The sequence below is a fragment of the Hippichthys cyanospilos genome, chromosome 17 (assembly GCF_059441005.1).
Source record: "Hippichthys cyanospilos isolate Australia breed blue-spotted pipefish chromosome 17, RoL_Hcya_1.0, whole genome shotgun sequence".
Classification (NCBI taxonomy): Eukaryota; Metazoa; Chordata; class Actinopteri; order Syngnathiformes; family Syngnathidae; genus Hippichthys; species Hippichthys cyanospilos.
Genome location: NC_142385.1, coordinates 14,614,470 through 14,636,441, shown reverse-complemented (window position 1 = coordinate 14,636,441; position 21,972 = coordinate 14,614,470). Strand labels below are relative to the sequence as shown.

The 21,972-nt window shown below is 41.0% G+C and overlaps 5 protein-coding genes across 7 annotated transcripts; 3 read left to right on the top strand and 2 right to left on the bottom strand.

Annotated features, from left to right (window-relative positions):
• The first annotated feature begins 107 nt into the window (after positions 1–107).
• On the top strand, positions 108–5,776 carry chlsn (cholesin). Of its 2 annotated transcripts, none has more exons than XM_088439881.1 (7): positions 108–229; positions 582–705; positions 826–945; positions 1,105–1,227; positions 4,096–4,283; positions 4,566–4,647; positions 5,044–5,776. In XM_088439881.1, exons 2-7 carry the CDS (start codon positions 595–597, stop codon positions 5,224–5,226), a joined length of 807 nt encoding a protein of 268 aa, XP_088296007.1. In that variant the 5' UTR covers positions 108–229; positions 582–594; the 3' UTR covers positions 5,227–5,776. The 2 variants fall into 2 exon arrangements, with proteins under 2 accessions (XP_088296007.1, XP_088296008.1); XM_088439882.1 differs by having other exon boundaries at positions 184–229; positions 561–705.
• LOC148409888 (uncharacterized) lies at positions 913–3,554 on the bottom strand. The gene is made up of 2 exons (XM_088439877.1): positions 3,273–3,554; positions 913–2,521 (listed from the first exon to the last, which is right to left on the bottom strand). Exon 2 carries the CDS (start codon positions 2,504–2,506, stop codon positions 1,517–1,519), a length of 990 nt encoding a protein of 329 aa, XP_088296003.1. The 5' UTR covers positions 2,507–2,521; positions 3,273–3,554; the 3' UTR covers positions 913–1,516.
• Positions 5,399–18,052, bottom strand: gnptg (N-acetylglucosamine-1-phosphate transferase subunit gamma). 2 transcript variants are annotated; one of them, XM_088439879.1, is made up of 12 exons: positions 17,662–18,052; positions 17,039–17,285; positions 8,312–8,366; positions 7,752–7,819; positions 7,618–7,672; positions 7,456–7,539; positions 7,300–7,393; positions 6,964–7,078; positions 6,721–6,803; positions 6,504–6,632; positions 5,924–6,005; positions 5,399–5,843 (listed from the first exon to the last, which is right to left on the bottom strand). In XM_088439879.1, the coding sequence occupies exons 2-12, from the start codon at positions 17,043–17,045 to the stop codon at positions 5,761–5,763; spliced, it is 855 nt and encodes a 284-aa protein (XP_088296005.1). In that variant the 5' UTR covers positions 17,046–17,285; positions 17,662–18,052; the 3' UTR covers positions 5,399–5,760. The 2 variants fall into 2 exon arrangements, with proteins under 2 accessions (XP_088296005.1, XP_088296004.1); XM_088439878.1 differs by lacking the exons at positions 17,039–17,285; positions 17,662–18,052 and adding an exon at positions 8,449–14,828.
• Positions 8,633–11,427, top strand: tsr3 (TSR3 ribosome maturation factor). Its single transcript, XM_088439880.1, has 6 exons — positions 8,633–9,078; positions 9,235–9,448; positions 9,540–9,733; positions 9,802–9,969; positions 10,418–10,472; positions 10,705–11,427. The coding sequence occupies exons 1-6, from the start codon at positions 8,958–8,960 to the stop codon at positions 10,838–10,840; spliced, it is 888 nt and encodes a 295-aa protein (XP_088296006.1). The 5' UTR covers positions 8,633–8,957; the 3' UTR covers positions 10,841–11,427.
• Positions 11,761–21,271, top strand: pdpk1b (3-phosphoinositide dependent protein kinase 1b). The gene is made up of 14 exons (XM_088439876.1): positions 11,761–12,078; positions 14,314–14,577; positions 14,734–14,776; positions 14,870–15,007; positions 15,479–15,623; positions 15,709–15,806; positions 15,893–15,968; positions 16,124–16,192; positions 16,629–16,725; positions 16,794–16,967; positions 17,055–17,272; positions 17,543–17,600; positions 17,739–17,891; positions 17,993–21,271. The coding sequence occupies exons 1-14, from the start codon at positions 12,055–12,057 to the stop codon at positions 18,104–18,106; spliced, it is 1,671 nt and encodes a 556-aa protein (XP_088296002.1). The 5' UTR covers positions 11,761–12,054; the 3' UTR covers positions 18,107–21,271.
• Positions 21,272–21,972: the final 701 nt, after the last annotated feature.

The window sequence follows — 21,972 nt, the reverse complement described above, 5'->3', positions numbered from 1 at the left end:
TTCCCGCATTTTAAAGCGAGGAGTATGACATAAAATGTGTTTTCTAAAAATATTCAATAGAAAAACGTGGTCGATACGATTTCAACATTCGTGATTCTTGAGTGGTCCTCGACGCCTCACAGTTGTTAACCAATCACAAAACCGTGATATCATCCAATGGCGTTCAGTTTAGTGACGCAGTTTCCGGTTTGAGCTACACGCCGCTGGACAGCGTGTGCTGGGCTCAGCTGTAAGTAAAATACACTTTTATTAGATTAAAGTAAAATAAGTCATGCTCGTTTAATCTTAATATGTTGTCGTTTGAGATTTGTCAGCACTATGTTGTACATTTTCGTAAAAGTTATAATAGTGACGAACTAATGAGTACATGATTGCATCTGCAGTGAACCCTCGTATATTCGCGATTTTTTTAATTTGTCCTCCTTATTTTCTAATACACTTAAAATGATTAACTTTTGCTTTTTGTGTCCTTGGTGTCGAGTTCGCTGTTAAATTGGCTTCCCTTTAGTTTATTGCGCTTTTCTATTAATATATTTTGTTTAACTTTTTTTTTTGTCAAGCATATTTTGTGTTTGATGTAGGACTTAGCTTGTCATGGCTAAAGACAAATCACGAGAGAATTCTCATAAGAGAAAAAAGTTGCCTTCAAACGAGGATGACGTTTGTGTGGAGCAAAATAAGAAAAGGAAAAGGTTGAAAGTTGAGGTGAGTGAGAGGAACAATAAAACGCAACATCAGTTTTTCTTAACGTCCTTATCACCCACATTAATTCCGTATAAATTCATTTTTAAACCTTGCTTACAATCAATTTTTGTTCTTGTCCAGGATGCTCCAGTTCAGATTCCAAACGACGTCATTGCCGTGGAGAAAGAACAAAAGTCCAAAGTCAAGAAGCACAAAAAGAAACAAAAAACGGAGCCAACAGAGACGATAAAGCAAACTGAGGTTCATAGATATTTCTTTGGCCCTGTGATTGAAATCGATTTCTAACCTGATTCTTGTGAGGAATTAAAATCAGCAGGCAATTTAACTGCATTTTACATTGCCAAACATAGCAACTTTTTTTACAAGATTTACAAGCAGGTTTTTTTTTGTTTTGTCAAGGAGGCTCCACTTGAAAACCCAGATATTCCCCTTGCGGTGGACAAAGGACAAAAGAAACAAAAAGTCAAGAAACGAAAAAAGGAGCAAGCCACGGAACCAACAGAGACAATGAAGCAAATTGAGGTTTGACATCTTAAATGTATTTCTCTGGCTGTGGGATTGTCATTTTTGTTTTGTGCCAATATCAACTTTGCAAAGATGGACACCCGTTTTCAAAATAATGCAAATGCTGATGACGATAACAAGTACCGATACCATTTAGAATGATTGAAGAAAGTGGAGATTTTTTTGGGGGGCTATATCACTGGCTGCGGTATCGGAAGTGAAAAAGTTGTATCGGTACACCCCTTGTGATGATGAAGAACTTGTCCTGGCAACACGTCTTTCTCAAAAAATGGCCGTCTTGGGAACTCTACGACTCGATATCCTGCAGCGTATCCGCGATCTCGATGTGCGGCGCGATGATGTTGGGCTGCGCGCGCGGCGGCCGAGGACACCACTCGGCCATCCGCCTGAGCAGCCGGCAAAGCCCGTCCCGACTGGGCCGGTGCGTGAGCAGCACCAGCGGCAGGCTGGCCCCGCTCCCCGCGAAGAAAACCAGCTCGGCCACGCTAACCAGCGCCCCCTCCTTGGGGCTCATCTCGTTTCGCCTTTGTAGCCCCGCCCCCCTCACCAGCACCGTCATGTAGAAGAGGTGACAGAACAGCAGCACGCCGCTCACCGCTAGCAACGTCGGACCTTGCTCGGAACCTGATGGAAATCTCCGGTTTGATATCCTTCGCCGCACGCAGCCGCTTATTACAAGCGCCAGCTGGAGAACGAAAGGTAGCAGGAACAGGCACAGCTTGGCGAGAGGGTAGGAAATCCCGGCGTGGATCGGATCGATAAAACAGTCCACCTCCAGGTGAAGGCCGTCCCTCGGTCCTCGGACGCCGGCGAGGAGAAGACAAACCGAAATGGACGTCAGGAGCACCAGCGCCGCGCAGACGCCCGATCTTTTCCTGATGGAGTTGGACGGCGGGTCAAAGGTCGCGACGTAAGCCATCAGCGGCAAAATCAACAAACCGCAGAGGGACGCGACGTTGACGACGAAGGAAAGCGCGGCGCAGCCCAACGCCGCCGTCCTCAAGATACGAGGACGGTGCACCACGTTGTAGAAGGAGAGCAAGACCAGCAGAAGCTGGAGGCCACAGAAGGTCCACAGAAGACGGTCCGGCCAGGACGCGTCACGCTGCTCCCGGTAGCCGCGCGCAAAGCCGTGGAGGAGGAAGCAGCTGGCCGCCATGGCCGTCGCCGCCAACAGGAAGTAAACGTGGTTGGCCGAGGAGATGAGGTCGGCGGCCGCGATCCGTTCCGGCGCCGTCGAGGCGTTGACGGCGGAGATGTTGGACTGACTTTGCATGGTGTCCTCGTTGGACTGCAAAACCGACCAGAACTTTATTATATCATGTTGAGTCCAGACATTCAAGCTCAGGTACTGACTTACAGATTTTTTTTTTATTTTCAAATTTTAGGCTAAATGAGGGTCTGAAAATAGCTAGAATCAATTGAGTTAAACTAGTAAAAAAAAAAAAAAAAACAGCTAATTCTCCTAAATTTTATATGTGCTAAAATAATTTCGGGATACTTGTGTCCCCCAAAAATGGTTTATAAACTCCGATTGTATTTACTGCCCTTACTGAAAAGAGGAGAAATTCACTGGACTTGTAATAACAGAACTGAAAGCTAAATTAGCTCATGCTAATTCTTCCAAATTTTATGAGTACTTGTGCAGGAGGTTAGGAGTATGCCATATGCTTATTGCCCATTTTTGGGGGTGCACAAGCACCCCTAAATAAAATCTTTACACCCCTGACATTGAATATTTATTTTATACCCTTTTTAATCAAGCTGGAATATGTTTGTTCAAGCAATATTACAAAAACACAAATACAGCCGTAAGTTAAGCTAACTTTAGGTAAGCTGACCGTTATAAAAATGGGTATTGTATATAATCGTAAAGAATATATTTTTCAATTTTTTTTTTTAACTTCCACAATTTGAATGAATGCTTTTACTAGATGTTTTTCTCGTGTCTATGCTTCTGCAGAAGTATAATATGTGTGTACTTTTGCCACTTCTGGAGAAGGACGGTAAACTCGCCTGCTGCGACACGTGTTTCCACTTACCTTTTTTTTTCTTTTTTTTTTCTTTCTTGGGTTGTTTGATGTCGTCACTTTTTATCTGGTGGCCAGATGGCTGGCGAAAAACGGCGATGATGCTCCTTGACGGGGACGCGGGCGCTCACCAGAGAACTTTGTTCTTCTTGTGCTGCCAGCATCCCGCCAGCATACTTTCTCAGTGACTTGGTGGCCATGTGATCAGAACATTTTCCGCCCCTCCTTTTTTTTTTTTTTCCTCCACCTTGCAGACTGAGAACCGTTAATTCAGAGAGCATACTGGCTCCCTTGTTTAGGTTCCCCCTGAGGATTGAATTTTATTTTTTTACAGGGCTCTACTGACGTAGTTTTTTTTTCTTGACAAATATAAGTTGCTATACTTGTAAAATTAGGTTGTCGTTAAAAAAGAAGTCCAGCAAAAAGATGCATTGCACAAAGTGTGCACTGAACCCGAATGTTGAAAATACAGGAAATCCTCGTCAACTTGCAATGCAACAGGAAGTGTTTTTTTGCGCGTACGTGTCTTTACCTGACTTAATGCATTGTACTTGCTTGAATTTTTCACGTGCAAAATATCAGTTTTTTTTAGATAAGATCAAGGGGATTCTTAGAGTGGATTCGCTAGAGTGAAAAAGTCTACACACCCCTTTTCAAATGTTTTTGAAATTAAAAAAAGACAAGTAAATCAGTCAAATTTTGTTTGAAAATGAACAAAAAGATAAATGAATTATTTAGTTTTTTATGATATATTTTTTGATAGTTTATACACATTATATAATATATATATATATTTACAAATCTCTAGTGCCATTTGTTTGCTTGTGTGCAACAGATTTCAGTTCCAGCCGACGCTCTCGACGGAAAAGACGACTTGAGTCCGGAGGAGAGGCGGGTCCTGGAGAGGAAAATGAAAAAGATCCTGAAGAAGAAGATGAAAGCGGAAGGGATCCTCCCCAAAAAAGCCAAGATCGAGGAGTCCGGCCCCACCGCTTCACAGCAGGCTTTGGATTACCTCACCAGGTCACAGATTTATTTGTTTTATCAGTAAAATTAAATCATTCTTTTTATTATGAAAAAAATCAATAAAAAATCTGCTCAAGTAAAAACAGTACATGACCACTAATATTGCTCTTGTCTGCCTCACCCGGATCTTAGAGAATTCCAGCCATATTTCTGTTCACCACTAGATGTCACTAAATCTCACGCATTGTCCATTTAAAAACAATACAGTAAATGGATATAATAATGTGAAAAAAATGTTTTTGCCAAGCACTGGTGGTAACAGCAGCATTGTCTTTTCAGCTGGTCTCAAAATCGTTCAGCATGGAAGTTTCAGAAGACACGGCAGACGTGGTTACTGCAAAACATGTTTGATTCCCAACAGGTAAACATATTATACATGTTATCGAGCGATAGTATTATTTTGTAATAGTCAAGGAGGCTGATCAATATTTAGAGCTGATACTCATTTTCTGGTCTATCCTTGGTGTTATCACCTTATCACGGATGAAGATTTGCACTGCAATCACATTTGATTTGAAAAAAATAAAAATAAAAAAACTTGTCGAAGAAAAAATAGGCAGTGCTATTAGTAGGAAGAGTTAAGTTTAGCCTGGGTTGTTAGCAGAAGAATTGAGTCATTGCCACATTTGCATTTACACTGTCATACAAGCAGGCAATGTTTTTCTTGGTGAAACAGTTATTCGGAAGAATTTGACTTGATTTTGTTTCTATGACAACTTAACAATGCACTTCAATCAATTGATCGATTTTCTGACAGATCCCAGATGAAAAGTTTTCGGTGCTGCTGCAATATATGGACGGGCTCCGCGGTGGGTCGAGAAACACCACCGTTCAGAAGGCCCTGGTCCTGGTCCAAGAATCCGGGCAAGCGTCCGAGGATGAAGATGTCCACAAGAGGGCGCAGCGAGCCCGAGAAGTCATTCAGATGCTTTCGGAATGACGCCGCTCATCGCGATTTTGGACTCAAATTTGGCATACGTACAGTAGATCTTCTTCTGAATTCTTTCTACTTAACTCCTTTTTTTTTAATGAGTCTAGACATTTGAATTTATATATACATATAGTAGTTTGTGAAAATAAATGTGCTGCATTCATTGTGAGAATGGTCAACAGCACGTTATGAAATATTTTATTATTACTTCCACTTTTCTCAAGCTTGATGAAAATAGTGGCTTCATGAAAACGAAACTTTAAGATGGTCGTACTTCTCGACTCGTAAAAATGGTACTTCCTGTTCAACATTGGGTGAAACTCGGATGACTTGCCAACAGTGCCATCTAGAGGAGTAGAACAATACGACAATTGCTTCATGAAGCATCGTGAAGCTTCATTTCCCAATCGCTCATCATCTCAGGAGGCATTTGTTTTCAACATGAGCATTGTAAGACATTTTAAATAAAGAAATTCCCGTCATTTTGGGAAATCGTAACGTTACCGAAAGGACCCGCAGAAAAAAAAATAAAATAAAAGTTTCTCATGTTGCGTCCTGATTGGCCAGCTCAAAGAGTCCGACGTCTCCACGTAAATGCTGCGCCTCAGCTGCATTTTTGCTCTCATCTGCGACACAAAAAAGCGCAATGTGAAATGCAAGTGTGATTTTACGTACATAATCCGTTTTCAGTGAGGGAGGCTTGGACCTGGTTTTGCGTCAAAAGCAATGTTGTGTTGAGTGAGCAGAGCGCGCAGTCTCGCCATCTCTTCTCGCTGTTTTCCGAATTCCTGTCAAAGTTTACAACGTTTCTCATATAGGCTTCTGCAATAATTCCGGATGATTACCATTTTAACGGAACAAATTTAAAGGATTGATTTATTTATAAAAAATAATCCTTTGCAAAATGTTCAGAAAAATTATTGACACTGATTTAAAATCAATTTTAACATGAACATAACATTCATAGCTCATGCTTGGAAGGATAGTTCATTTTTCCATATTTGCCAGTAAAAAATTAATAATCTATTAATTTGATCATTGGTTTTCAAGTAAAATTAATACATTTTTAAAAAGGTTTTAAAATAGGCCATTCATTGAAGTGCACCTTGTAATCTAGAGTGCCTTATAATGCGTAAAATACTGTATTTACTGCTAAAAAAATATCTGAAGAATTTAATATTGTAAACATGTCTTTTTCAACTTTTAACATGACAAATTAATCGAAATAATTACATTTGTTACTCAGCCTCAATAGTAATATAATCATTAGTGGACTATCAGCATACCTCGTTACATTTCTGTAAAGAATCGTGCATTTCCACTTGCGCCTGAACCTGGAGCAGCTTCTCGTTGCCTTTTTGATTCTTCAGGAAGCCGGCGTCCTCAAACACATCCTTTACTAGATTGTTATATCCCTGCAAGGAACATCAGAAGGAACACTTCACTATCTTATTTTTAATGTGATTACTCAGGTGTTTTTGTTTGGTTTTCCCTAAAACGTACTTGGTCAGTGATAAGGCCTTCATAGCGAGCCTGTTCTGCTTCATCCCATTCCTTCTGCAGCTTCTCACTCAAGGTCGGGTACACTTGAAAACAACGTGCAAAGTAGAAGGATCGGGGACAAGTAGACAAATTAGGACTGCACACAAAAATCGGATTTTATTTATTTATTTTTTTTTACTTTTACACCATGGCTGACAGTCGTATATGAAATGGCCCAGTCCTATGCCAGGCTATTCATCTTACCTAAAAGAGAATGCGGGTGGCAAACGAGTGGCGTCTCAAAAGTTACGGAGTATAAGCAAGTACTTGGCTCGGACACTTGCGCGAGCTTGCTTTGGCTGCTGCAGGCAAGAAGCACCTGTAGAAAACCACAAACTCTCAAATAAAACATTGTTCATATTTTATATGTGTACTTGTGTATCTATCTATATAGCTAGCTAGCTAGCTGGATGATTGCTAGCCAGCTAGGTAGATAACTGAATTAGATGAACGGATAACTCAGTTGCTATCTAGCTAGCAACCGAGCTACATAACTAAATTAGACAGAAAGATATACCAGACAGACAGACAGACGTTGACCTTAGCTTCTCTGTTTCTGGTGCCACAAGTGTCTCCGTCTCTCATCCACATGCCTGTAAAAGTGTTGTTGGCTATTTCCCATTCGTGCCAGATCCTGGAAGAAGAACGCAAGATCACCAGATGGGTTCCCTGGTGAGCATCTTAACTGCGTCTTACCCCAGGATCCCGCTGTAAGCGTTCCATCGGAATGACTGCTCGTGTTGGGTGATGTTGTGAAATGGGCAGAACTCATATCTGTACCTGTACAAGTTGCAAGATGAATATGTCAACCCACAAAGTCTTCACTATATTGTGAGTACATTTCTGAGTAATACTCACACAGATTCGGTAAGACTGAAACACCTTCCAGCCAAAGAAAAAAGATGTGAAGGTCCTTGCAGGGATGAAATGTATTACATAATATTAAAAGAGGAAATAAATAATATGGTCTTATGTAATTATATTCAAGTTACCAGACACCGGCGATGGATGCACTTTAGCCTGCAATCTGCTTCCCTGAGCCAGAAAATTATTGTTCACCCTAGGAGAGAAACATAAAAAATAATTTAAAAAAATAGCTAACCTGTATGCCTTAGTAAGGTTAACGAGTGTATGAAATGGACTTCATCTTTATACACCACACTAGTGAAATATAGTGGGGGGTTTTCTTGCACAATTGCATGGACGGTAATGCCCTCAAATGGGCGAGGTAAGCCAAATTTGTGAAATGCAACTAACAAAAGCTGCTGTGAGCCACAGCTCACACCCAGATTCTCACACTGACGAAACCAGCCAACCAACCTGACTTCAGGTTCCCAAGTCACTCGTGAGGCCACGCCTCTTAAAGGCACAAATCCAAACCGTGAAAACTATGATGTATACAGTAACTAAACATTACTAAAGCAATTAATTATTAAAGCTATTAATTTGACTGAAAACACAAAATAATAACAGATTCATTCTAGTTCTTATTCTAGTTGTTTTTAGATCACCGATTAAATTATAGGATGCAGAGGAGTTTTTTTTGACAAACCCAAAGGTGTTCGGCGCCTCAACAATCTTCATTTTCCCGGCGTTTGCATAAGTAGCTGGGAAAAAAAAGATGCAAACATTAACTTTCAACATGGCTGAAGCATTTGGCCATCAGCAAATTCGACTTCGGTTACTCACCGGAAAGAGGCAGATACACGATGGAGACAAAGCATAAGTGATATGTCAAACTAATCAAGCAGAACATTTTTTATTTTATATCGGGTAAAAATGTGTTTTCATTAACGTCGCATTTCACTTCTGCTCATCCGGATGGTCTTCCGGGTGAGAAAGTCACGTGACAATAACATCTCGTACCCAGCTACGCATGCGCTGTGTACTTTCGAGAAGTACGTCACATTTTTTTGCTCGTAGAACCACAAAAACAACTACATTGCCTTCTTAGATATTTTTAAAAGCTGCGTGAGTTTGAATTATTATCAAAACACACTCCAGTTACTTTCAAAAAACGTACAATCGGTGTTTAATGATCACGTGCCCCGTATTTTAACATACCTGCTAATGCTAATGCTAATTGTGTCTTGCTACCAGGAAGCATGTGTTGGTTTTCCAGGCTAAACATTCGACTGCAGCAATAACAACTGTTTGGAACATAATACACGAGGGTAGAATATAGTTTGTTGTCCAAAATGGGACGGAAGAAACAGAATAAGTTCGTGCGGCCTGAGAACAAGGGAAAAGACAAGCGACACAAAGTGAAGGGAAAAACATTAGAAGCTTTTACAGAGGAAATGCATTTGGCATTTGAAGGTAAACTCAAAATTTTACATTGAGTGCATGCCTTTTTTCTGCATTTTTTGTTTGCTTATTTAGCAAAAGCTTTCCTAATCATGTTCTACAGAGTAAATTGAACAAATAAGTTCAAAGTGGTTCACAATTATGTTGTTTTTTTTTTTCCAATGGTAGCAAGTCTTCACAGAGAGGAAGAGGGAGCAGAGAGCCCTCAAGTGATGCTACCTTGTCCTCTTGCCATGTGGGAACTGGGTCATTGTGACCCCAAACGCTGCACAGGCCGAAAATTGGTCCGCAAGGGCTTTGTACGCAACTTACGCCTCAATCAGAGGTTTAATGGACTCATTTTGAGTCCGATGGGCACAAAGTATGTGACACCATCTGACAGGTACTTCGTGTCTTCTTTGTAATCGTCATTACAGACGTTGTGACTTGCAGCACAGTCAGACGTCTTTTTTGTTTTGTTTTTTAACACACAGGGAGATTGTGGCCCAGAATGGACTGGCAGTGATTGATTGCTCTTGGGCCAAACTGGAGGAGACGCCCTTCAATAAAATGGTCGGAAGTCATCCTCGACTGCTGCCATACCTCGTAGCTGCAAATCCGGTCAACTATGGGAAGCCTTGCAAATTATCATGCGTTGAGGCTTTCGCAGCCACTTTTTGTATCGTGGGTAAGGCTTGCGTAAAGTTTATTTGTTCATTTTCCACTGTAACAAAAATCTGTATTTAATTTTGCCAGGTTTTGAGGAGATGGCCGTGCTCTTGTTGAAGAAATTCAAGTGGGGGACTGTATTCCTGGAGCTCAATAAAGTTCTGCTGAAGCGCTATGCTGCCTGCCAGTCGGAGGAAGAGCTGCTCGCTGTCGAAAAGGACTTTCTTACCACCAAACCAGAGGAGGAAGAATTTGGTAAGAAAACAGTCTTGAACTTTCACAGCAGGCAGCAATTTGGGACATTGTCTTCAAAAAAGAGGCCCCAGGCTGTTTATTGCCGTTCACACGAGTTTATAATGCGTTGTTTTAAACATTTCAGAAGCAGGCAACACAAAAACTCTTATATATTTTCTGCAAAAAAAAGACTATTAGTGATGTTTTAAGCATTTCAGAGACAGTCAGAAAATATAGTCATACCCATAGGCATATATTCTTTATCCTCTACCAAAAAAATAACATTACTGCACGATAGTTAGTTGTCAAGTTGGTCTTTGCAAGTTTATGCATTATACTGACCCCTGGTGGCCTGGACAAACTCTGGGTCAAGCAATGCAACTTTGTTTCTTGTAATGATTTTAATGGTCACTCAAGTCCAATACCATATCAACCACTCTATGATAATTTTTGTTTTGTTTTGGGGCAGATCCATTTGACGTCAACTCAGGAGTAGAATGTATGAACCTCAACAGACGTCACTGGTAAGCATTTCAATTGAGGACATCTTTAATTATGTTTGCCTTGATAAATGCTCTCATTAGAGTCCAGAACCATAATCCAATTTTGAAATGATAGCATGTGCTCATGAATGAACATGATCCTCTAGGCCAATGTTTCACAATGTTCATAAAGCCACGACACGTAACGGCTCGAATTTATAGCACACAGTATCAACCCGTGCTCTATTTCCTTTTTTGTATCGTTTAAATTTAGGGAACCTGATGAAGAAGATTCCAGTGAATGCACTGACACGTCAGAGGAGGAGGATGACGAAGCAGAAGATGAAGAGCACAAGGATGAGTCAGAAAGTGTCTCGCATGAAGATGAAGTGGCAGCAGCAAATTTGTGACAATAAAATGTATTTAACTTGATTATTTTAGAGAATGGCGGAAACCCACGTTGAAGCCTTAACACTGAAATGTTTCATACAAAAAGTACATTTTGGCTAATTTGTAAGACCTTCATAAAATGTATGAATTGACTTCAGTATCTGAAATTGAGTATTGATTTATTGGAAAAAAACAGTAACCATGGAGTATTTTAATAACAATGGAAACAGATTTGGAGAAGCGTTATTTAACAGCCTGATTTCGAGCGCTAAGAATTTTTCTCTAAGATAAGTATTTATATTTGTTATCTTAAGCCTTTTTTTTTTTTTTTTTTTTTTTAATTTAGTGACATGGAATGGCAAGTCAAATGACCAATGATGGAACAAGTCAAAATGTGTAACAATACGATCCCGTTTGGTAAATTCCATGTTGTATTTTTTTTTCTCTCAATTTCCCCCCCAGCAAAAATACGACAGCCATTTAGTCTCTGATACTTTTGTACCGTAGTACGTTTCACTTTTTTGTCGAAGTCAAAAGTCTACTTTTACTAGTCTTTCTGCAAAAATTTTGTGCAACAGGTACAAAGAATGAGTACTTTTATAACCTCTGTTTGGGGTCATTTGTACGCGTCAACGCGGGGAATCCCATTTTTTCCCACCGATTCACCTGGATGTTTTTATTTGAAACCGCGATAAGTAAACGCACCATCTTGCTACGACTATCGAATAGTGTCATTAAAAACTGGGGTAATTACTCGTTCTATTTTTATTTTTTTTAACTTGTTCTGTTTTGTTGAAGCAGATCAAGTCTTTACACGAAATTTGGGCGATAATTACAAAGTATTATCGGCTTCAATTCAGCGGATTCACATTTTTCCCACAGCTCCACCTGAGTGTTTTTAATTGAAACCGCGGTCAGTAAACGTTTCATCTTGCTCCGACTACCTTGCAGCGTTATTAGAAAATGAGTGGAGCGAATGCGCTATGTGCTTATTGTTTTTTGTTTAAAAATATATGTTCTGGTTTTCTGGCGTCTGACGGAGCCTTTCCAGTAAAGAGAAGTTGAGTGTTGTACTGTAAATGTGGCGAGGGGGGCGGACACAGCGGGACTCTGCCGTCCTGCGGTAACATTGTTGTGGAACGACGTCACAGCTCGAAAATGAAGGCGCAGAGGCAGCCATTACCGGAGCTTCTCTAATTATTTTATTCCAAATAAATACTCGCGGAAAACTCCCATGGCAAGAGCTACAAGTCAGCTGGTGAGTGTCACCGCTTCGGCACGGAGCACACGACGAAGCCGGCGGCCCGAACGCGGCGTGTGGCGGCTGTTTGAAAACAAATAGTTAGGTCGGGCCTTCGCTGTGAAGAGCGGTTAGCCTAGCCGCATAGCTAATTCGTACGTCAAGACTACATAGCAATGCTAGCTAGGCTAATTCAAGCTAACTTCAGCTAAACCTACCACTAATTTTCAGCTTTTTTGTAACCCCGTTTCGACCTTTATGACTGCTCTGCTTTGTTGCGTTTTGTCTTGAAATATATCCGGCATAAATGGGTTATTTTTCGATCTACTTTCTAGCTGGTGTGTATGAGTTAGCTAATGCTAAGCTAAAGAGCTTCGCGCTTTCAACGTTAAACTAGCTGTCAATTCAATGTAGTGCACAAGTCAACGACGACATGTTGACTCTGCTTAAGACTGGCAAGCGGCTCAATGAAAACATAAAAGATGGGAAATGTTTTTGAAGTGACCCCCACGCAATCTGACGTTGAGCTTCTTTACTGGCTTGTTAGCGTAAGTTTGTAAGTCACCGTTAGGCCAGTGCGGCTTGACAAGGTAGCCCGAGAAAGTTCACGCAGGCCCAGACGAAGCCCGGATGAGCCCGTTGATGTGTTTTCTGGATCGGGCTTTCACTAGCGAACGTTAGATGGTGGACACTCGGAGAATGAGTCAGGGTTTACTTAGTTGCTCCGTTCGGGCTGGGCGTACGGATAAAAAGCGGATAAATGGCCACACCTTGGTTGTGAATGAGATTAAAGCTAGGCCGAGTGAAGTAAGCAGCAAACGTCAAGGGAGTTGTAAACGTGTTGTGTTTGTTATTGTTGGATCAAAAGGCACCAAACTGACGACTTGGAATTCAAAACCCTGCACTGTTTGTGGTCTCCGGTTGTGAAATGATAATGATGGTGATGGTGATGATGGCTGGGCGTAGTCCAAGTATAAAGGTTATCAAACTTATTACTGCCTTAAAAATGTTTGTCTCCTGCAATGCTGACCTCAAAATACACAAAGTTGTAAAGCTGGACAATTTGATTTAACCCTCGTGCAGTATCTTGGACGTTTTTGGGTCATTTTCTTCCATATAATTCTCACTGTATTTTAACCAAGAGATGGCACGATCTTGGTAGTGTGATAACTAAGTGGTTGTGCCATGTTGAAATTTTAACTGTGTGAAATATCAGCTCTCAAGTGGCTGCTTACAATGTTTTCCCATTAATGTAAAAATACTTCACTAGTTTTCTCCTCCATATTGCAATTGCTATTAAATGTGTGACATATCTGGAGGTCCTCTTCTCGTGTATCTCTTAAGAGGTAATAAAATGAATCCATATGATAATAGACAATATCAGATTCCAGGTATGTGTAAAGAATAATTTTGTCAATATTGGTATGAACCTGCAATGAAATTCAAAATGAAAAGCTTATGTCTGAAGCCATCAAAGATGCTCCCTTTGGAAGAGAAGTCACATCATGTTCTATGCCAGTGTTGAGAATTTTATGGCTCTTGGTCCAAGAAAATCACATAAAAGTGTCTGTGTTACGATATGAACAAAATACAAGTGCTTGAAGGATCATTTGTTTTTCATTTTTACTTAATAATAATATCAAAAACCTAAAAAAGTGCCAGTTTTTAGCCACCCCTCTGATTAATTTTGCACCTTACAGTTGGCTAAAAATGACATCACGCCTCTGTTCTTATTTTTTTTTTTGTCATGTGACCTTTGCAAGCCGGGCCCTTGAGCGCAAATGCTTTTAGGCTGGACACCCAGTCTATTTATTTGTGTCCACGGTTGTGTCCATTTTGTCTCAGCAAGACCACAAAATGAATTGCATTGTATTCTAACACTATGCATCATTGGAAAGGCCAGGATGTCCTTTCCTGAGGACAAGACTTAGTTAATTAGCTCCAATGAATCAAAAAAGATAGCCCCAAAACAAATGCGGTACAATGGTGGTCGCAAATGAATGGATTAGGTCTCAGGAGGATTTTGAGGGAAATGATCATAATTCAATTATTTTTTAAATTGTTCATCCCTTGTGCATTTCTCCTATTAAAACCAAATGAGCCAGAACAAGTTAATGGAATTTCGATTCATGTCAATGGTAACCCAGTAAATTGGGTTAAGAGCGAGGTCACGGGACTGATTCAAGGTACCACTGTATATTGTTAGATTCCACGCCGTCACCCCGCTGACTCATGTTTTCTGTCTTGTTCCAGTATGATGTCGTGCCTATTCAGCCCAGCGTTGTCATTTGTTCCCGCTCGCATCCATCAATGGTAAGGAACCACCCTGACTTAAGCAGCAGCCACTGTCCCGGCATGGAGGGCTCGCCCTCGGAGGCCCGTGCTGTCGGCGCGTCTGCCAGCGACCAGGGCCCCAACGTCCGCGTGCAGAAGGTGGCGCCGGCCCCCCAGCCTCGCAAGAAGAAACCAGAGGACTTCAAGTTCGGCAAGATACTGGGAGAGGGCTCCTTCTCCACGGTATATGGAAATCAATATGTAGATATCCCGCATTCCTTTTCACTTTTTAATTACACCGGGGTAGCTGTTGCTACATGCTAGCATTCCTCTGATTAATGTTCTAGGATGAGTCATCCTCTTGAATTGACACTTTTTTTTTTTCACTCCTTTTTCAAGGTTGTCCTAGCAAGAGAGCAGGTAACTGGCAAAGAATATGCAAGTGAGTATTAATTCCACTCACACTGGCAAAATGTTGCAAATGACTGCCCAAGTCGACATGTATGTTTATGCTTGCGTTGTCTGTGCGTTTCAGTTAAGATACTGGAAAAGCGGCACATCATGAAGCAGAACAAAGCCCAGTATGTGAAAAGAGAACGGGATTTGATGTCAAATCTCGACCACCCGTTCTTTGTCAAACTCTTCTTCACGTTTCAGGACGATGATAAGTTGTGTATCCTTTTCACAAGTATTACTTCTAGGGCAACGCCCTTATGAAATTTTGTATTAACGTACAGTGAATTATTTATTCTGATTCAATGACTGTTTTGTTGTTGTGGACGTTTTTATTTTATTTATTTTTTTAGGGATCAGCGAATACCGATACCAAGTATCGCTATAAGGCTAATACCTGGATTTATAATAAGCTATCAATACCATAGAGAGAGGCCGAGACTGTCATCGAACGCTTCTTTAGAGCAGTTTTACAATCCTGAACTAGACATTTTAAATGAACAGCCATTGATTTCATTAAAGGAAAATGATATCTCGTAAACAAGTAATGTCAGTTTTTGGGGGGAAGTTTGTAAATCAAATCTATCGATGTGTCGGTATTTGGTATCAGTGACAACTCGAGTACACGTATTGGTATCCGAAAAAAAATAATGTCTGTGCTTAATAGTGGTCCTTAACCAGTACTTTTCAGATTTTGGTCTAAGCTACGCAAAGAACGGCGAGCTTCTAAAATACATTCGTAAAATCGGCTCATTCGATGAGACCTGCACTCGATTTTACTCGGCGGAAATTGTTAGTGCTCTCGAATACTTGCACAGTGTGGGGATTATCCATAGGTAAGTGTTTGAGACTTGTGCGTATTTTTCCTTCCTCTTTCCCATTTCTCTCCACTGACGTTATAACCGAAAAACTTTCTTTCAGAGATCTGAAACCAGAAAATATTCTTTTGAGCGAAGACATGCACATCCAGATAACAGATTTTGGGACAGCAAAACAATTGTCATCGGACAGCAAGCAAGGTATGTCTGATGATTTTGTCTTGACGTCACACTGTATGATACGCAGAATGTATTTAACGTTCCTTTCTGACATCTTTGTTTTGCAGCAAGAGCGAACTCTTTTGTAGGAACAGCACAGTATGTTTCTCCGGAACTGCTAACGGAGAAATCTGCTTGCAAAAGGTAAGTGGGCCTAATCATTATATAGGACAGTGGTTCTCAATTTATTATTCATTTTTTTAATGTACCTCATGTAAAATAATGTGTAGAGTTCATACTTTTTTTTTAAATGTTCACATTAGAGTAATATTTTTTGCGTCTTTCTATGTTTTTTCAAGCTCTGACCTCTGGGCATTGGGATGTATTATCTATCAATTGGTGGCTGGTTTACCACCATTCAGAGCTGGGTAAGTACTCCAATTTGTCCTGACAAAAAAGCCTAAAACAGGCAAAAAGAGAGAAAGTAAACAGCAGTAACCCTTAGAAACAGGACCAAACAGAACTCATCAGAGACCTCAATCCAATCTTGCAAGCTCCTCAAAGTAGAATGTGTCCCAACCGCCGCAAATGAGCAAGCACTCGAAGGCGTTATCGTCTTCTTATCAATGTAAAATGCCCGTTGTTGTGGCGACGGAACCAGCGGACGAGTGTGTCGTTCAAACACGAGTCTTTGTAAACAAAAGCACAATTACTTGCTCGATCAGACCGACACTTCTTCCCCGTGGCCAAGGTAACGGGTCAATACGGTTAATTCAAAGGGAAAATACGTGATAAATTTATGTAACTTGGAAGCCATCGTTTGTTATCTAAATTTCCGTTTTGATTCTTTGATTTTCTTCATAGAAACGAGTACTTAATATTCCAGAAGATCATAAAGTTAGAGTATGAATTCCCAGAGAAATTCTTCCCCAGAGCCAAGGATCTTGTCAAACAGCTTTTGGTAAGTCATTACACAGCGCTCGCGATCGATTATAAGAGCGGTGAAATGTATCATTTTTGCTTTCACAGTCACTGGACCCCTCAAATCGGCTTGGGTGTGAAGAGATGGGTGGTTACGACCCTCTGAAGCAACACCCCTTCTTTGAAACCATCTCCTGGAGCGACCTGCACTTGCAGACGCCCCCTAAACTCACCCCGTACCTGCCCGCCATGTCTGAGGACGATGAGGATTGCTACGGAAATGTACGATGGCGTCCGTTTTTTTTTTGGAAGTCGTGCTACCGTCTTCGGCGTGTTTAAAAAAAAAAGGATACCGATCATTTCTTGTAGTACGACGACCTCCTGAGCCAGTTCAGCAACATGCAGGTGGCTCAGTCCAGCTCGTCACACTCCCTGTCGCCGCACGAGTCGACGCCCCCTCAAAGGTCCAGCAGCAACATCGAGCAATACATCCACGACCTGGACAACAACTCCTTTGAGCTCGACCTGCAGTTCACCGACGAGGAAAAGCTGTTGTTGCTGGACAAACAGACATCTGGGAACCCGTGGTAAGTCTTGACCCTATGGATTAAACAGACAAGCAATAAATCAAATGTTTTTGTTTCTACATCTGCTTGTTGCGGCAATACTAATACTCTAATCACACTTGTCAAATAAAGATTATGCAGATTAGAACCACTTGCTCTTAAGAAGTAAGATAGCAGTTTTATAGTTTACTTTGAATTCCATGTTTGGAGCGTTTTTATTGAAACTCGTGTTGTTGGGCGTAATCTGCCTTTGCTGGGGGTTTTGCTACCTTTTTTTCCTGTTTTACACAGGCACCAGTTTGTTGAAAACAACCTGATTTTAAAAATGGGTCCAGTGGACAAAAGGAAGGCAAGTATGGCAAAATAACTGTCTCAACTTGTTTTGAAAAAGGCAAGTTTTCAATTGTTACCTGCGCCAGGTTTTGCAGGAAGTTGACTGTCCATTTATTGTACAGCGGCACTGGATTGAAACCCGTTTCCGTTGCAGGGTCTGTTTGCCCGACGGAGACAGCTGCTCCTCACTGAAGGACCACACCTGTACTATGTGGATCCTGTCAACAAGGTCCTGAAAGGAGAAATCCCTTGGTCACTAGAATTACGCCCTGAGGCCAAGAACTTCAAAACCTTCTTTGTTCACACGGTACACTACCACAGTACAGTATCTGAGAATGTGTCTAACTCCCAATAGTGTTATCGGCGTATCCCTATTTCTAATTCCTCCGTTTGTGTCTGTCATTGCAGCCTAACCGAACATACTATTTGATGGACCCTAGCGGAAATGCCGACAGATGGTGCAAGAAGATCCAGGAAGTGTGGAGAAAGATCTATCAAAGACACCAAAATCCCGGCCTATAGGAGCGCTGCCACTCCCTCCGGTGGCCGGACCTCTTGAGCACGGAGGCCAATCACTGAGCAGAGTAAAACCCTCTTTAGTGCCCTTCATCATCGCAGCGTAAACAAACTCTTTACAGACGCTGGCATCTAGACCTTGTTTGATTTACCCAGGCGAATCACGTGGGGGGGAAACGTCAACTTTGGATTCAGGGTTGCTTTGCTTGTTCTTTGTGCTCCGTGTGAGGCTTCTGTTGCCATTCAGTCCCACCAAGCACATCGGCTTTTTTTTTTTTTTTTTTTTTTTTTTTGTACATTCTCAACGAAAGGTGAAAGAGGCAAGCTTGAGGGAAAGCGAGGGTTCTTTCTCTCTCCAAATTCAAGGACTGGTTTCCTGATGTACCCTAATGCAAAATATTCAGTCATGTGAATCCCAGAGTCTAATTCAAACATATCCTAAGCCCGTGTCCTATGCGCAAGCTGTAGACAGGCAGGCCCCTTGTCGCCGTATAATTCCAGAACGGTACCACGCGGCACATTGCTCGGCCCAACCTGGCTTCTGTCGCTTTTCTGTGGCAAAATGGGCGAGATCAACCAACCGTGCGCATGGGCGGCATTTGAGGTTCTGCCGTAACGTTTTATGAGCGGCGGGTCTCGGCCGCTATTTCTGCTGAAAATATCAATTGCCGTTGCGCGATTCGTCGCAAAGTACAGCCCATCAAAGCACGGGAAGCTTTTATGTAAAGCTGGTAAGACACCACTGACCTCCTGCTATCAGGATAAAAATACAGTATACCCAGTACACATACATTTTTTTTTACAATACTCAACTGTTGTCACCATTTCTTATATGGCATGGAAGAAAGGTCAACCCAAGGTTTTTGTTTTTTTTTCCTCTTTTCACCCATTAGTACAAGTGAATGTGTAAATATGGTTAAGCATTGTTGTAAAAACAATTTTGTTCACTGTACTTTTAAGATTTGGCGGCTCCAGGTGGCGACTAATCCCATAAAATGTCTTGCCGCAAATGCACGGTTGTGGCGGCCAATCAGAAGTCAGTGATCTTTCAAATCTCACTTAGTCCCATTTGACTTGCATTTTGCAGGCACCTAGGGGGTTCTGAAAAGCTGTTCCAGTGTAACCGCACATTATGCGAAGTACACGTTGTTTTTACAACCATACTTAACCAGTCACCAGTTTTTATGTGCCATGGATGAAAGTTTTTTTTTTTTTTTTTTTTAACTCAAGCTTCTTTCTTATTTTCACCCATTACTACATATGAAAGTGTAAATGCGATAAAGTATTGTTGTAAAAACAATTATGTGCACTGTATATACCATATTTTTGGGAATTTGACGGCGCGGAAGGCCAACTGTCTTGCAAGCTTTAAACCCTGGGGGGAAAAAAAATTACTGAGTCTGTCGCCCAATCAGAAGTCAGTGATGTCACGACGCCACTTGACGTGCATGTTAGAACCACTTAAGAGGAGGTCCTGGAAAGCGGTTCCATTGGAACGGCACAGCCCCCAAAAAGACTAATGGAAAAGCGACCAATCAGGGCCAAGAAAGGTTGAGCCGGTGTGATACCGGACCAATGGAAAAGGAGCTTTCACCCCAGTAGCTGTACCAGATCCCGTTCACTCGATTCAATCTGACGTGTTTACCAAACTCAAATGTATTTTTGTAAGAGCTCGTATATTTCCACAGTATTTGAGTGGTTTTCTTCAATCTAGTGGTACTTGCCTATCGCGGTCCAATCGGATTGTCAGCAAGTCCAAGGGTCAGAACTCCTATAGGAGGCGGGTAAACATGCCGCTAGCTTGTACGTCGTAATCATAAACTCGCTTCCCTTTTCCTGCATGGCCAGTTGTGTGGCGCAGCCTTGTTCCTCTCTCCCTTAGGGCACTGGTGATATTACAATAGTTTATTCAAGTTTTTAAAAAGGTGGGTCTTTTTATTTTTGACTGCATCGGCAACCATAGCAAATGTTACTGGATGATTTGGCTGTTCTGTTCGCTTTGCTATTTCTTTGGGACGTGAGTTGTTTTTTTTTTTTTTTTTCGCGTGGGACCGTTTGCGCATCTTCAGTGCATCCTGTTGAAATACGAAAAATCCTACGTGCTGACCAGAAAATCCTCATCCAGCAGGAGAGATTCTACATGATACTATAGCTCTTCGAAGCAATCACAGGTTTTCTCCAGATCGCTGCCTCAACCGTTTTGGTTTCGTTCCTCCCCACATTCACACATTCAGCTCCAGTCAAACTTCCAATTCCTTTTTCTGTGTGTGTGTTATAATAATGCTTTTAATTTTGGACAAATTTCCTTCCGGTCCTACCCCTAAAACGCCCTCCTCGTTTCGGCTGAGTCTGTGTGCAGTGTGTGACTGGAATATAGGTGAATAGGACCCTGGGGGCCCGGGGGCTCAGTGTGCAAGGATATCTTTATCTGATCCAAATAAGCGATAAAATTGCTGTATCTGTCTGTAAAACAAAACAAACAAACAAGAAAGCAGTGTCGGCCTCCCCCGCGCGGGGAAATTTGTCGGAATCAAATGGATGGCGGTCGGTTACATGGTGTACGGAAACACCCGACCCGGCTTGTAACTGACGAGAACTGTGATGTACAGATAATGTATTATTCAAATCTGAAGCAAGTAATGCAACGACATTAGGATACAGTTTTTGTATTTTTATTCTTGTATAAGGTTATTAGAGGGCTATTGTTCAGCCTCTAGTTCATTCTGTGTTATTTAAATTCTAATATATGAATCATATTTGGATTGAAGTCATGTTCAGGGGCCATGTTGTGTATGTATTGAGATGTAAAGCCTTTGAATGTGAATAATTATTGTAAACTATAATATTTTACAGCTTTTTTCTTACTATATCATACATTTTCTATTTGCTCAGTGATTTAATCATATTCGGATGATAATTTAATGAATCTGTTCATTCTCTCTGATTTTTTTTTTTTTTTTTTGTGCGCTCGGTCAGTAGATGTTGAATGACGACTTTTCCACTTAATGCTTGGTAGTCCAGTAATTAAAGCATGTAGGGATTTTAGGCATACGAAGAAAGCCATGTGTCCTGTCTTTTGTTAAGTCGCGGTCATGACACGGGAAAAGATGCAGCGTTTCACTGGCAATGGCTTTTCACATCCTGCAGCATGTAAATAAAGTATCAGCCCACCATCTGTGTTTTTTGTCTTGTGAAAGTTACTACTCTAATGCTCGTGTGTGTCTTTCGTGAGACAGGCCCTCTGCAAGGATCAGGCAATCTAATGCTGTGAAAGGAATGGTATTTTTTTTTTTCAAATTAAGAGCAAATTAATTAGATATTGACTCCTTTGCAAAAGGTTGTGTGGCTTTATGTTAATTAGGTTTTATATGGATGTGCATTGTCATTTGTGACACAATTTTCCATCTAAAATAGATGATGGTACACAATTTTTCTTCTAGAGTTTCTGAATAAAACGGGCCTAGAGATGCCACTACAAAAGTAGTTCTAGTGTTCAATAAATGATAAGGTTGGCACAACTATTTTTTTTAGTCCCCCCCCAAAAAAAAACGCATTCTAAAAAATGAATTTACCACCAACTTTTATTGTAGAATTCCTACAATATCATCATCAATATCATACAATATCAAAATCATATATAATAGAAAAATTACATAGATGTTATAACATATTTCATTTTTATTTTTTAATACTGCTACAGCTGCTTATACTCACTAGAACTCACAGAACGAATTCCATTATGTAGTACATAAACATTCTTTACATTTTATTTTATTAATAATACAAATTCGATATGTCTATCAAAATGATAAATATATAAAAGTGTGTGTGCGTGTGTACGACATCACTGAACTCCGATAACGGCTGAGCCC

What these genes read in the sequence shown, in the direction of transcription:
- gnptg (XM_088439878.1), bottom strand. Translation starts at nt 8,515, where the DNA reads ATGTTCTGCTTGATTAGTTTGACATATCACTTATGCTTTGTCTCCATC. An exon ending in CTTTACAGAAATGTAACGAG is followed by an intron (nt 6,006 to 6,503) that starts GTATGCTGATAG and finishes AAACTTTGACAG; the next exon opens with GAATTCGGAAAACAGCGAGA. An exon ending in TGCTTTTGACGCAAAACCAG is followed by an intron (nt 5,844 to 5,923) that starts GTCCAAGCCTCC and finishes TTTGTGTCGCAG; the next exon opens with ATGAGAGCAAAAATGCAGCT.
- LOC148409888 (XM_088439877.1), bottom strand. Translation starts at nt 2,506, where the DNA reads ATGCAAAGTCAGTCCAACATCTCCGCCGTCAACGCCTCGACGGCGCCG.
- pdpk1b (XM_088439876.1), top strand. Translation starts at nt 12,055, where the DNA reads ATGGCAAGAGCTACAAGTCAGCTG. An exon ending in GAGAGGGCTCCTTCTCCACG is followed by an intron (nt 14,578 to 14,733) that starts GTATATGGAAAT and finishes TCCTTTTTCAAG; the next exon opens with GTTGTCCTAGCAAGAGAGCA. An exon ending in CAGACATCTGGGAACCCGTG is followed by an intron (nt 17,273 to 17,542) that starts GTAAGTCTTGAC and finishes TGTTTTACACAG; the next exon opens with GCACCAGTTTGTTGAAAACA.
- chlsn (XM_088439881.1), top strand. Translation starts at nt 595, where the DNA reads ATGGCTAAAGACAAATCACGAGAGAATTCTCATAAGAGAAAAAAGTTG. An exon ending in GGAAAAGGTTGAAAGTTGAG is followed by an intron (nt 706 to 825) that starts GTGAGTGAGAGG and finishes GTTCTTGTCCAG; the next exon opens with GATGCTCCAGTTCAGATTCC. An exon ending in AGACGATAAAGCAAACTGAG is followed by an intron (nt 946 to 1,104) that starts GTTCATAGATAT and finishes TGTTTTGTCAAG; the next exon opens with GAGGCTCCACTTGAAAACCC.
- tsr3 (XM_088439880.1), top strand. Translation starts at nt 8,958, where the DNA reads ATGGGACGGAAGAAACAGAATAAGTTCGTGCGGCCTGAGAACAAGGGA. An exon ending in AATGCATTTGGCATTTGAAG is followed by an intron (nt 9,079 to 9,234) that starts GTAAACTCAAAA and finishes TTCCAATGGTAG; the next exon opens with CAAGTCTTCACAGAGAGGAA. An exon ending in AGCCACTTTTTGTATCGTGG is followed by an intron (nt 9,734 to 9,801) that starts GTAAGGCTTGCG and finishes TAATTTTGCCAG; the next exon opens with GTTTTGAGGAGATGGCCGTG.